General features: G+C 35.5%; 2 protein-coding genes across 6 annotated transcripts in view; one reads left to right on the forward strand and one right to left on the reverse strand.

Annotated features, from left to right (window-relative positions):
* Nucleotides 1–13,380, forward strand: part of LOC111054534 (histone-binding protein N1/N2) — a 103,753-nt gene that overhangs the window by 15,916 nt on the left and 74,457 nt on the right. Inside the window, 1 exon segment of the mRNA XM_039434953.1 lies at nucleotides 7,029–7,069. The gene's annotated coding sequence lies outside the window, so the exon portion shown is untranslated.
* LOC111054535 overlaps nucleotides 1–13,380 on the reverse strand; it is a 91,367-nt gene that overhangs the window by 10,068 nt on the left and 67,919 nt on the right. For 4 of the 5 annotated variants that reach the window (XM_039434955.1, XM_039434957.1, XM_039434954.1 and 1 more), the window contains exon 7: nucleotides 3,269–3,355. The exons of the other annotated variant lie outside the window; for it this stretch is intronic. In XM_039434955.1, coding sequence (XP_039290889.1) covers nucleotides 3,269–3,355 — 87 coding nt within the window. The remainder of the gene's footprint in view (nucleotides 1–3,268; nucleotides 3,356–13,380) is intronic. 5 annotated transcript variants of the gene reach the window in all.

Below are 13,380 nucleotides of genomic sequence, written 5' to 3' on the forward strand. Positions count from 1 at the left end.
TTCTTCTTCTTCTCCTTTTTATTCTTGCTACATCTTCATTATCTTCTCCCACATTTTCTTTTCCTCGCTTCTTCTTCCCCTTTATATTTTAGATTATTCCTTCTTTTACTTTTACACCTTCTCTATTCTTCCAATTCTTTTGTTTCTTTCCTTAACTCTTCTCTTCGTAGCTTCTTCTTCTTTGCTTCTCATCTGCTGATAATTTATTTTTGGGAGATTCTTTCTAGTCTCATTCTTAAGCTTCGTCTCTTCTTTTATTCTCTATATCCACATTAGCTTCTCTCACTTTTCTACTTCTTTTGATTTTCTTCTATTCTACCTTTCTCCTTCTTCTTCTTTTTTTATCCCTACTCTCGTGCTTCCTCTCCTCTTCTATTCTTCTCCTCTTCTTCTTCTTGCTACTCTTCATATATTCTTCTAATCAGAATCTTCTACCCTTATTTGGAGATTCTTCTTCGTCATATACTACTACTACTACTACTTCTTCTTTTCTCTTCTTCTCCCCCTTTTCGCGGCTTTCTTCTCTTATTGAAGATTATACTTTTCCTCCTTAACGTTCCTTCTTCCTTATTCTCCTCCTATCTTCTTCATCTTCTCTATCCCATCTCTAGCTTCTGTCACTTCTCTTCTAATTCTTTTATTCTTCTTCTCGTCCTATCTTCTCCTTCTTCTCTTCATCGTCTTCTTCACTTCTCATTTCTCCTTCTTCTTCTTCTTCCTCTTATTTTATTGCTACTTCTTAATTATCTCTTATCTACGCATCTTCTTCACCTTTATTTTGGAGATTCTTCTTCGTCATTTACTACTACTACTACTACTTCTTCTTCTTTTCTCTTCTTCTCCCCCTGTTCGCTGCTTCTTCTTCTCCTTATTTTGAAGATTTTCTACTGTTTCCTCCTTAACGTTCCTGTCTCCTTCTTCTTCCTCCTCATCGTCTAAGCTTCTCTCTCCATCTCTAGCTTCTGTCACTCTTCTTCTATACTTCTTTTTATTCTTCGTCTTCGTCTTCTTCTTTTTCTCCTTTATTCCTCTTCTTCTCTTCTTCTGCTACTCTCATTATCTTCTTTTTCTCGCATCTTCTTCCACTTTATTTTGGAGATCTTCTTCGTCATCTAATACTAATACTTCTTCTTCTTTTCTTCTTCTTCTTCGTCTCGTCTTCTTCTTATCCCCCTTTTCGCGTTTCGCTTCTCCTTTATTGAAGATTCTTCTACTTTTCCTCCTTAACGTTCCTGTCTTCCTTCTTCTTCCTCCTCATCTTATCTTCTCTCTCCATCTCTAGCTTCTGTCACTTCTTCTTCTATTTTTATCTTCTTCATAATTATTCCTCCTATTTCTTCTTCCTCTCTTTCTGCCTCCTCTTTTCTCCTCCTCCTCCTCTTCCTCCATGTTCTTATCCCTCTTTTTTCTTTTTTCCCTATTTTCTTGCTTCTCTTCTTGCTTCTTCTTTCTCACTCTTCTTCTCCATGTCCTTCTTCAACTCTTCTATATCTCCGCATGCTTCCTTTCCCTTTTCTTTTCCTCGCTTCTTCCTCCTCCTTCTTCTCTTCCATTCTCCCCCTCTTCATCTTGTCCTACTCTTTCAATTCTCCAATAATACTTGAATAAACTTTCTCTGTAAAGTTTGAAACTTGTCTATCCGTCCATCTCTTGCACTCCTGCATGTGTTACTAAAGTTTCGAGAAGTTTAGTTGAAAGTTTTCAAAATTATCATTAAATTGAAAGAATAATAAAAATATTGTTCTGTTTAGTGATTATTATAAATTCGAGATGGAAAACTGGTGTAATCCTATTACTAATGCGGCACTATGTTTTAGATGTTATTGTATATCTGTATTGAATTGTACTTTACTGTACAGTATATCAGATATATCTGTATTTTTGTAGAAAGATAGATAAATTAATGATTTTATTTTTACTCTTAGAATTTATCACAAGTGTTGTGGGCGAAGTTGAGGCAACAAGACCCTCTCCACTAGCTTTTTTTTACTTTCCTTGCCCTATTACCATAGGTGAGGAAAGTATTGCTTTCCGAAAAAATAAGGGTACCCCAATTTCTAAATTTCTATACGTTCAAGGTCCCTAAGTCCAAAAAAAGTGGTTTTTGGGTATTGGTCTGTATGTGTGGTGTGTGTGTGTGTGTGGGTATGAGTGTATGTGTCTCTGTGTACACGATATCTCATCTCCCAATTAACGGAATGACTTAAAAATTGGAACTTAAGGTCCTTACAAAATAAGGATCCGACACGAACAATTTCGATTAAATGCAATTCAAAATGTGCTAAAATGTTGTCAAAGACAGGGGTTTCGCGATTTTTCTCGAAAACGGCTTCAACGATTTTTATCAAATTTATACCTAGAATAGACAATGATAAGCTCTATCAACTGCCACAAGTCCCATAACTAAATATTTGAGGAGCTCCGCCCCATCTATGCAAGTTTGATTTTAGATGCGCGTGAACACTAGCGTCAGGTGATCAATTTTCATAACGGCAAGGGAAGTGAGAGCGCCACACCAGATTTTTTATTTAGGCTATACATTTCATGATTGATTATCCTAAACAAGAATGTACAGTTAATATTACATCAGAGATATGCCGGTATCAGGTATCCTCTTTAGAGGGCATTGGCAAGGCAGAGAATCGGCAACGCTGGTCCCCTATCTTTCTCCATTGCCGTTATAACGTGGACCTCACTATAGTAGATTGAATGATGAGGGCGTTTGACCTTGACCGCAGTGACCCAGTTACAGTGAACAGCTGATGCGCGCTCTCTCCTCATCCCCCTCTGTTCTTTCTCGCTCCCACCTCTAGGTCAATGACCTCCAGCTCCTCAGCTGGATAGAACATGTAATGCGGGTTGCCTATAGAGTAGCTTGAAGGCGCTTAGTTCACGTATACCTGACAGCGTTTCTTATGGATGAAGATTGATTCTTCCAATTCAAATAATTATGACCAATTATAGTTATCTCGCTTCACCTTCAGTATGGAATGGTGTAATTTATATTTTCTGGTGTTTATTTTATTTATTTACGATACAATTGATTGATTGATTAGCTGCCTTTATTAAAAACCTAGGAGGGCGAAGTTAGGGCGCAGCCGGCCCTCTTGACACTGATTTAATAACATTAGTTGATAAGATAATAAGGTAGTTCTTGTGCTATTTTTTTCCAAATCATTTTTGTTTCAATTGTGAGGTCTGATGTTGAATTGGCTTCAGTGGTTTTTCGAAATTTAGTCTAGAAATTTTCAAAATTAATGCAAATTACTTGTGAACGAGCGTAGATTCCTGTATCGATCGTAAGGCCGAGTACCGTTTCTGTACACCTGTAGGCATGTACGATAATTCAATTCTTCTGAAACAGAATTGAGAAAAATTGTGAATTTTGAGGAATAAATTTAGAAAATTGGAAATTGATTCAAAAGCACACACAACCAACAACACAACTACTGTGCGTTCCAAAACTATGGCAAAGGTTTGGGGGTTTGGGTTGGTGCTTTTCAAAACTGGAATAGTGATTAGAAGTTGAAGGTGGTGCGTTTGAAAATTGTTAATTTGAAATAGAAATAGTGCCGGTTGCACAAAAGCCGGTTAAAATTTAACCGTGATTAATTCCACGAGAACCAATCAGAGGAGCAGTCTTTTCAGCAATGCCTTCTCTGATTGGTTCTCGTGAAGTTAATCATGGTTAAAATTTAACCGGCTTCTGTGCAACCAGGTCATTGAAGGATGAAGTGTTGGAAGACAAGATGACAGGCGTTTGAAAACCATTTTATGAAAAATATACATTGTTGAAGAAATATGAAGTAATTGGAGCTTTCCAAAACTTGAGTTCAGAAAGAAGTTTGAATTTGTGAGTTTGAAAATTGTAGATTTGAGAGTTCAGAAGAGAAGTTTGAATTTGTGAGTTTGAAAATTGTAGATTTGGGAGTTCAGAAGAGAAGTTTGAATTTGTGAGTTTGAAAATTGTAGATTTGAAATCTGCAGTTTCATACTATAAATGAAAAGACTATAAAGACATATGTATGTATAGCTAAAGACATTTATAGAGACTATGAAGACGGTAGTCTTTGAAAGTAGGTAAAGTAATTGCAAGATGGCAGGCATACTGAAGTGGGAATCATTTGATGGAAAATGTACAGTCTGGTAGAAGAGTATATTTGAAGCTACTATTGCGTTTGAAACGGGAAGGTATTTGAAAGTAGTTACAGCAATCGCAAGATGACAGACAATTTGAAGTGGATACCATTTCATGGAGAATTGTACATTTTACAAGATAGTTGATGCTCTACAAAAATTGGTGCTTTTCAAAATTGTAGATTAAAAATGATAGCTTGTGTCCTGGATAAGATTCTTGGCTGTTATTTGACAGATTTGTCAGTGATGAATTCGTTTCTTGCCTCAGATGTACAGTAAAGTTTCTATGCAGATTTTCCTCCCAAATTTGTTTTAGGAAAGTTGTGTAGGGTCGTTCCTATCATCCCAAATCTCACAAAAAAAGGTACATTAAGAATCTCATATTACTATTCAAGCTATGTTAATATTCATAGATTTTCTATTAGGGCCGGTTTCCGAGCTCGGAATCTATAAGTTCTGGACTTACAGAGTCCAGAACTAAAATAAGCTCTCTGGTCTAAATCAACTTTCTGAGTCACGGGTTTATGTTCTAAACTCCCGGGTCTATCAAGTTCTCCACTTAAAATTTAAGTCCAGGCCCCTGTTTAATAAAAACTTAGAAGTCCTGTAATACAGGAACAGCTGATTTTATAGGCTATATTGAGCATGTAATTGGAATAGTGATTCTCCTGTATTACAGGACTTATAACTTTTATGAAACAGGCCCCAGGATTTTAACTTAGTAAACATGAGGGAAATTCGCAATATTTTGCTGTTGTTTTGTTGGCATTATAGCAAAACGAAAACAGCTGATTGCAGCGGGATAATTCAAATGCTCTCCAAACTATTTTGTAACAATTATTTTGTGAAAATACGTTTCAATTTCTTTGTATGGTGTAGGTCTATAAAATTCAAAGCAAAACCTAACCTTTTGAAACATGAATAAAAAAATAAACATTTCATTCTACGTTATGCTATTATTTATCATTGATTTTGGAATAAAATTTTAGTATGCTACCTATTGAGTTGGAAAACGTATTTGTTTTGAAAAAAACTGGAATAATAATTTATTTTTGTTACATTATTAATAATAATATGTTGAATATGGCATTGATTAATAATATTTACATTGGGAGATAAAATTCTGAGGCAATCCTTGTATTATTTTTCTTGAACATTTTTAGGTTATGTCACAGTCGTAAAATGAGGTTATTTTTTACGCATTATATTATGAAGAACTCTATTCCAAGATAAACTTGCAAGCTATAAATTATGAATTTAGATAGACTAATTCAGATAATTTAGGTATTTCATGACATTTATTTGGCTATTCATCTACTCCAAAACAGTAACTGAATAGTGTTTGCTCGGTCAAGTCTAGAACTTAAATTTAAACCCTTCCCCAGTCGAGGGTTTAAAATCACGCTGTTCTAAGTCCTGGACTTAACGATTTTTGATAAATCCTCGACTCGGAAAGAGGGGAGAATCTAATTCAAGTACTGGACTTATAAGCCCTTCATTCAGAAAGCGAAATTATAAACTCCAGGGTCCAACGTGATCTCTAAACTCCAGGGTCTATTTGAGTCCTCGACTACGTTGACGCTCTGACTCGGAAAGCCAATTTTCTGACTCCAGGGTTTAAAGCCACTTCTAGAACTTAGCTAAATCCGGCCCTTAGTCGTTTTTGAAAATTGGTAATTTTACTTTCCTTGCCCTATTACCATAGATAAGGAAAGTATTGCTTTAAAAAAAATTTAAGGTACCCTAATTTCATGTTTTCTATACGTTTCAAGGTCCCCTGAGTCCAAAAACATGATTTTTGGGTTTTGGTCTGTGTGTCTGTGAACATGATAACTCCATTCCCAATTAACCGATTGACTTGAAATTTTAAACTTAAGGTCCTTTATCATCAGGATCCGGCAATAAGGAATTCAATAAAATTCTATTCAAAATGGCTGAAAAATGGTGGATAATCACTAAAAAACCCATGTTTTTCACGGTTTTCTCGAAAACAGCTCTGAAGATTTTCTTCAAATTCATACCCTAGATAGCTATCAACTGACATGAGTCTCATTCCTGGGAAAATTGCAGGAGCTTTGTAATATTCTTGAGAAAAATGGCGGATAATCACTAAAAAAACATGTTTTCTATGGTTTTCTCGAAAACGGCTCTTCACGGCTCGAAAAACGATTTTCTTCAAATTTATACCATGGATAGCTATTATTTATAAGCCCTATCAACTGACATGAGTCTCATTTCTGGGAAAATTGCAGGTGCTCCGTAATATTCTTGAGAAAAATGGCGGATAATTACTAAAAAACCATGATTTTCACGATTTTCTCAAAAATGACTTGACCGTTTTTTTATCAAATTCATACCCTGTATAGTTATATACGAGCTGTATTAACTAGCATGACTCTCCTGTCTCCTCCCTGAGAAACCAACAGGGGGATCACCCCATCCTTCAGAAATTTACTTTGTAACCTCCTTCTCGTGCTTGAGGTAGGTGGGTAGAGCAGTTTATTAAAAGAACACACGTCGATATCTTATTTGTAGAACAGCTGTTTTGACAACTTTTAAAAAATCCTCAAATTTCATAATTCAAACAAAGGAAAATGTACTCTAAAAAAATAACAATAGTAAAATAATCATTGTTTTAATAAAATTATTTAGCCGCCAATAGGCATATGTTATTCCCCTAGATTATCTTCGTTTAAGAATGAGGCTTATAGATCAATGAGCAAGGAAAGTTGTGTGAATGTACCACACCAGATTTTTTTATTTACTTTTTGAATGGCCCTCGTATTTCATTAGAATGAATGGGTTACTTGAAACCGTTTAGGGATTAACTTAGTTATTGTATTGTTCATTTGGCAAAATTAGTCTACAATGATTATTTTCTTTTCTTTCAGGGATTGCAACGTTGCAATAGAATTTCGTCTTGTGAATTTAGGTGAGTACTATTTTTCGTTTTTGTAATTATTAATAATTTTTGTTTGTGATGGAGTTTGGTAATTTTGTCCGATATCATATTCACTGTGACTGTTGTGAGTATTTCGAGAAAGCTTTCTTATTTATACTGTATATGGATAATTGTATGATGTTTGAAAAGGCTTGACACAATATTGCACTGACACTTGATTCAATGATTAGTTAATTGCTAATCACCTATCATTAATAAATCATACAACAAAACAATTCATAAATTCTATAACCAGATAAGTTAGTATCGTACTCAAATTTAAACATTTATACCGTACTAGCCGTCAGGCTCGCTTCGCTCGCCATATCCGTCTAGCCAGGGGCTCCGCCCCCTGGACCCCCGACTGGATCGTCCAAGAATGAGATTAGCAGGCTCGCTTCGCTCGCCTGCATTTTCATTTGGGCATTTTATCATATGTTAGGACAATCCAGTCGGGGGTCCAGACTAAACGTCTGGCCAAACGGATATGGCGAGCGAAGCGAGCCTGACGGCTAGTAATATAATATTCCCAGGATTGAAGTAGCAGTGCCAATCAATTTTTCCGCGATAAATGCTTTAAATCTTCAACTTGGTGCCAATCTAACAAAATTATTAATTTAGTTACCATTTAACAACTGTTTCGAAGAGGTACTCTCTATAGAATAAAGTTCTAGTCTATATTAACATATGGTATGGACAAAGTGCAACTCAACTTAATGCCAACCTGACAAACTTATTAATTTAGTTGCCAGTTAACAACTGTTTCGAAGAGGTACTCTATCTAGATTATAGTTCTATAGTAACATATGATATGGAAATTTCAATTATAATATTATTATTAAGAGATTGGGAGAAAGAATACATGCTAAAAGACGAACTTCAAACCCTTAAAAACAACCCTTAGAGTTAAAATTTTCCAAAGATTTCTTAGTGCGCCTCTAAAGGGCCACTGAACATACCTACCAAATTTGAACGTTTTTGTCCGGTAGATTTTTAGTTATGCGAGTGAGTGAGTGAGTGAGTGAGTGTAAGTGAGTGATGTAGTGAGTCAGTCAGTCGTCAGTGAGTGAGTGCCATTTCGCTTATATAGATATATAGAAGATTAAATGAAAAAATCTGGTGTGGAGCACTCACACAACTTTCCTTGCCGTTATGAAAATTGATCACCTGACGCTAGTGTTAACGCGCATCTCAAGTCTACTTATAAACAAAGATCTGAGCCAGCTGGTGACAGGAAAATAACGCTGGAGACACACGAGATCTGCTATCTATTCATAGTGAATGATTTAATAGAATCAACAGTTGCTAACAGTTTGCAATTTAATAATCACATTTTCTCAAATTTCAAACTTATTTTCAATTTTTGGTGAAAATTTTACTGGACATTAATTGAAGAGATTTTCATGCTGAATCTTTTCCAATCGAAATTTTCCGTTTAAATTATATCTGGGACCTGATAATTGGAAATCTAAAATCAAACTTTGCATAGATGGGGCGGAGCTTCTGAAATTTTTACATATATGGGACTTGTGGCAGTTGATATAGCTTATCACAATGACTATTTTAGGTATGAATTTGATCAAAATCGTTGGAGCCATTTTCGAGAAAATCGCAAAAAAAACCCTGTTTTTGACAGCATTTTCGCCATTTTAGCCGCCATCTTGAATTGCATTTCATCGAAATTGTTCGTGTCAGATCCTTATAGGAAACACACACACACACACACCACACACACACACACACACACCACACACACACACACACACACACACCACACACCACACACACATACAGACCAATACCAAAAAAACCATTTTTTGGGACTCAGGGGACCTTGAAACGTATAGAAATATAGAAATTGGGGTACCTTTTTTTTTTCGGAAGCAATACTTTCCTTACCTATGGTATAGGGCAAGGAAAGTAAAATCAGACTATAGAATTATTCATCATAAATCAGCTGTCAAGTGATTACACAGATGTGTGGAGAAGCCAGTTCCTTTCCCAATTTAGATAGAGATTGTCCAAAAATAGGTTATGGTTACACTTCATGATTTTTTTCAATTTTGAGTTCAAAATATATTTATGAATTTAATCAACTGAACCAACAAGAGATCTCTTGTTCTGTATGTGATTGTCTTCTCTCTTTCAAATGCAGTTGTTTCTCTCTTGCAACTGAAATTGTGGTTTTTCTGTTTCAATTACATATTGTCTGCTAGTAGTTTGGTTTAATAGACGGACTTCCATTAGCAGGTAATTGAAAGAGGAAGAGAAATGGTTGGAGAGAGAGAGAGAGTGTGAGGAGAGAGAATGAGGGTTAGAGGGACAGAGACAGGAATAGAGAGGGAGAGAGAGCGTGAGTAAGACAGAAATAGGGTGAGTGAGTAAGAGGGAGGAAAAGAGAGAAAGAGGGAGGAAAAGATAGAAAGAGTGAAAGACTGAGAGAGACAGACAAGAATAAAGAGAGAGTGAGTGAGAGAGAGGAAAGAAGAGAGAGACAGTAATAGAGATAGAGAGTGAGTGAGAGAGAGAGACAGACAGGCAGAGACAGTAATAGAGATAGAGAGTGAGTGAGAAAGAGGAAATGAGAGACAGAGATAGTAATAGAGAGAGAGAGAATGAGAAAGAGAGACATGAGTAGAGAGAGACAGGAATGATAGAGGGAGAATGACTGTGACAGAATAGAGAGAGAGTGAGAGAAAGAGAGTGTGTGTGAATGAGGGAGGAAAAGAGATATAGATTGAGAAAGAGGGCGGAGAAGATAGAAAGAGAGAGGAAAAGAGAGAAAGACAGAGACAGGAATAAAGAGAGTGAGTGAGAGAGAGGAAGAGACAGGAGTAGAGAGAGAGAAAGAATCAGGAAGAGAAAAAGAGACAGAAAAAGGAGTAGAGAGAGAGAGACAGAGTGAATGGCAGAAACAGAATAGAGAGAGAGTTTGAATGAGGTTGGAAAACAGAGAAAGATGGAGGAAAATATAGAAAGAGAGAAAGACTAAGAGAGAGACAGTGACAGAAATAGAGAGAGTGAGAGACAGTGACATGAGTAGAGACAGAGACAGGAACAGAGAGAGAGAGAGAGACAGCCAGTAGAGAGTGAGAGAGGAAATAGGAAGAGGAGAGTTCAAATTGACTCTATTAAAAATGCAATCTAGTTGAGGGAAGAACAACAGCTTTTTCCAACTGAATTTAAGTGTGTTGAAGTGTACTTGAGTTGGAGTGTAATTGAAATTATAGCCGCTAGGGGGTGCTGTAGTTAACTTCACTTAAAATTGTCAGCTTCCTTATGAACAACTTCCATTCTACTCTCATTTAACTAATGCTGACAGTTCAAAGAAAATCAAACTGTAGTCATGTGTTTATAGGGAATTTTCTGCTAGGATTCTTTATTCTTTACTAGTAGGTAACCCGTGCTTCGCAAGGGTCTATTTTAAAACTGCAAAATGAAAACTTGACATAATAAAAAATTCGAAATTTGAAAATAGGCCTATAACCATCTCGGTAATGAAGAATCTATATGCAAAATTTCAAATTAATCAGTTGGTATATTCAGACGTGATGATGCGTCAAACATAATTCCCTATTCTTACGTGTATAAGCCAGTTCTTTCCTTTATTATAGTATAGAAAACTAAAGAATACATAATACTTGAAAAACCTCACAGAATCATATTGATTTTTCCAATACATCAATAAATTTTAGTTCGATTAGGATCCTCTCAATTTGAATCAGGCAGCCTTTTGCTCCCAATTCCAAACAAAATACCTAAAATACTCATTTCTCTGGGAATTCGTGTTGATAGTACATTATAACTGAAGAAGATTAAATTATTTATTGTGATCTATTCATGTTTTTCCTATGAAATTCAATTATAGGCCTACAGCATGAAGACTATGTCCAATTCATTTGTACTGGTGGCAAAATTTTACATAAAAAATAATTATTTGATAAAATCCAAGTTCATAGTAATGAAAACAAATTCCTTCAAAAAATAATGATAATAATACGTTTCGAGGGAAAAAATTAAGAACAAAAAAATGGGAAGCATCGGGATTCGAACCAAGGAATCATCGCTCCGTAAGCAAGCATTTTACCGCTGCACTACATAGACATTCGTAACTGGTAGTCTTGTAACAGCATTATAACCTGTTCATAAAAAAACACACTTTTGGCTATGGCACATCACGTAGCCTACGGTAGCATAGATGAATTTGAACATTAATTCTGAAAAATCTAGAAGGAAAATTGAAATTTGGGCTTCCAGGTGCACTAGATTGATATTTTTAGAATCTATGTTCAAAATTGGAGATCTAAATCATTCCCGTTTTTCGGTATGCAATCCACAAGTTGACATGTTTTGATGCGAACCAACGAACACACGAACAAACACAACCCTACTCTCCCTTATTATATAGATTGATTCATACAATAAGTAGTACATTATCAAAATGATAGGGAGAGAAAAAATAAGGTAACCTTGTGCTATTCCTCTCCCAAATTTAGGTGAGGTTACACAAAGTCCGAAATAGGATGACTCTTGTAGTTGTTCACTTCACATAATTTTCAGTCCCTAATATTATTTTCACAAAGTAGATTTTTAAATTTAGATGCTTCATAGGATGTCATAGGATTCGGATACAAATTCCTTTATTCATGTGTTCCATAAAACAAAATCTAACTTACGTTATTTAGTGAGGTCCACGTTATAATGGCAGAGGAGATAGATAGGGGAACAGCGTTGTTAATTCTCTGCCTTGCCACTGCCTTCTATAGAGGGTAGCTGATACCAGTATATCTGATGTAATATATTGACTGTTCATTCTTGTTTGGAATATCAATTATATTTTATTCGTTAAGAAAATATATGTCTCAATGATTTAATAATCCATTTTTAGAATTGAGGTCAAATATTTTGTTAGTTGGTTATATTTCTACATTGTTAATAAACGATCTGGCGTCGTTGCGGAGGTGGTAGAGGATAGCGCTATCTGCTTTGTCGAATGATAGACAAGGATAGCAACACAAATGTTAATCATTAACTGCCATTATAACGTGGACCTCACCATATACCAAATAATTATTACATCAACGCCAGTCCGACTTCCAACGAGGAAGGAAATACTTTGTTATCCCAATCAATCACAAAATAAAGTGCTAATCGATTTCTAGTCAAAATAACAGAAATGGGGTCAAGTTGTGAGAAAGGCCTGTGTGAGAGAAAAAGAAACAAAAGTGAGGGAGAGCCAGTGTGAGAGAGAGAGACTGAGTGAGGGAGTGGGAGAAAGTAAAACAACAAGAATGTTCAAAGCTTTCAAACAAATGTCAACATAACCTTAATGGGCAGCCAAGCATAGGCCCTACTTCTAAGCACACAAAATCCAAGTTTGGTTCTAAAATAGACAGGTGACTTTTCTTAGGTTACACCCTACCCTTACATTTTTCTACATTTCTTCATCTACTTTCCTTCCTTTCTTTCAACATCATTCATTTTTCTAGAATTCATCATTTCATCATTCATTTGATTTTTCATCATTTTTCTAGGCCTTCATCTTGAATTTTCTTCTTTTCATTTTATTTATTTCTCTATTTATTTAATCATTCAGAATTGCACAGATTTCAGAAGAGTACCACAGGCTTATAAGCCCAAAACAGTTTCAATTCTAATTTATACAACAGTCCAAATGTAGCTAGGTTATGTGTCACTTTAACATTGTTCAATTGAACTCAATATTCTACCATAGAGAAACAATAGCGTGAGTAGATATCCCATGGTATAGGGCGTTTATGTCGCAACTTTTACTGTTATCTCAAGCCGATTACTGTCGATTATTGTCTATTTTTACTGTTTTGTTGGGGTGAGAGTGTATGAACGGCACAATATGAGAGACTACCAGCGTCATAAAGCTTCACGGGGAAGAACTATGTGAACTATCGGCTTGAGATAACAGTAAAAGTTGCGACATAAACGACCTATACCATGGGATATCTACTTATGCTATCAGTCCTCTATGATTCTAATTAGTTCCTTTCTATATGTATCAAAATCTGATCTTTAGGAATGAAGTATTCTACTATATTGTTTAGAAATTTCAATTCAATTTATTTATTTCAATTTTTACATTACATTCCATCAAGTACATATACTAGTAGTTCTGTGAACAGTAGACCTCATGCAGTATTCTCTTCCACAAGTAGTACCTGATTGAAACTATAAACCTTATGGAAACACAGCAATAGACTGGCTTCTCCACACATCTGTGTAATCATTGTCAGCTGATTTATAATGAATAATTCTATAGTCTGATTTTT

The sequence above is a fragment of the Nilaparvata lugens genome, chromosome 8 (assembly GCF_014356525.2).
Source record: "Nilaparvata lugens isolate BPH chromosome 8, ASM1435652v1, whole genome shotgun sequence".
Classification (NCBI taxonomy): domain Eukaryota; kingdom Metazoa; phylum Arthropoda; class Insecta; order Hemiptera; family Delphacidae; genus Nilaparvata; species Nilaparvata lugens.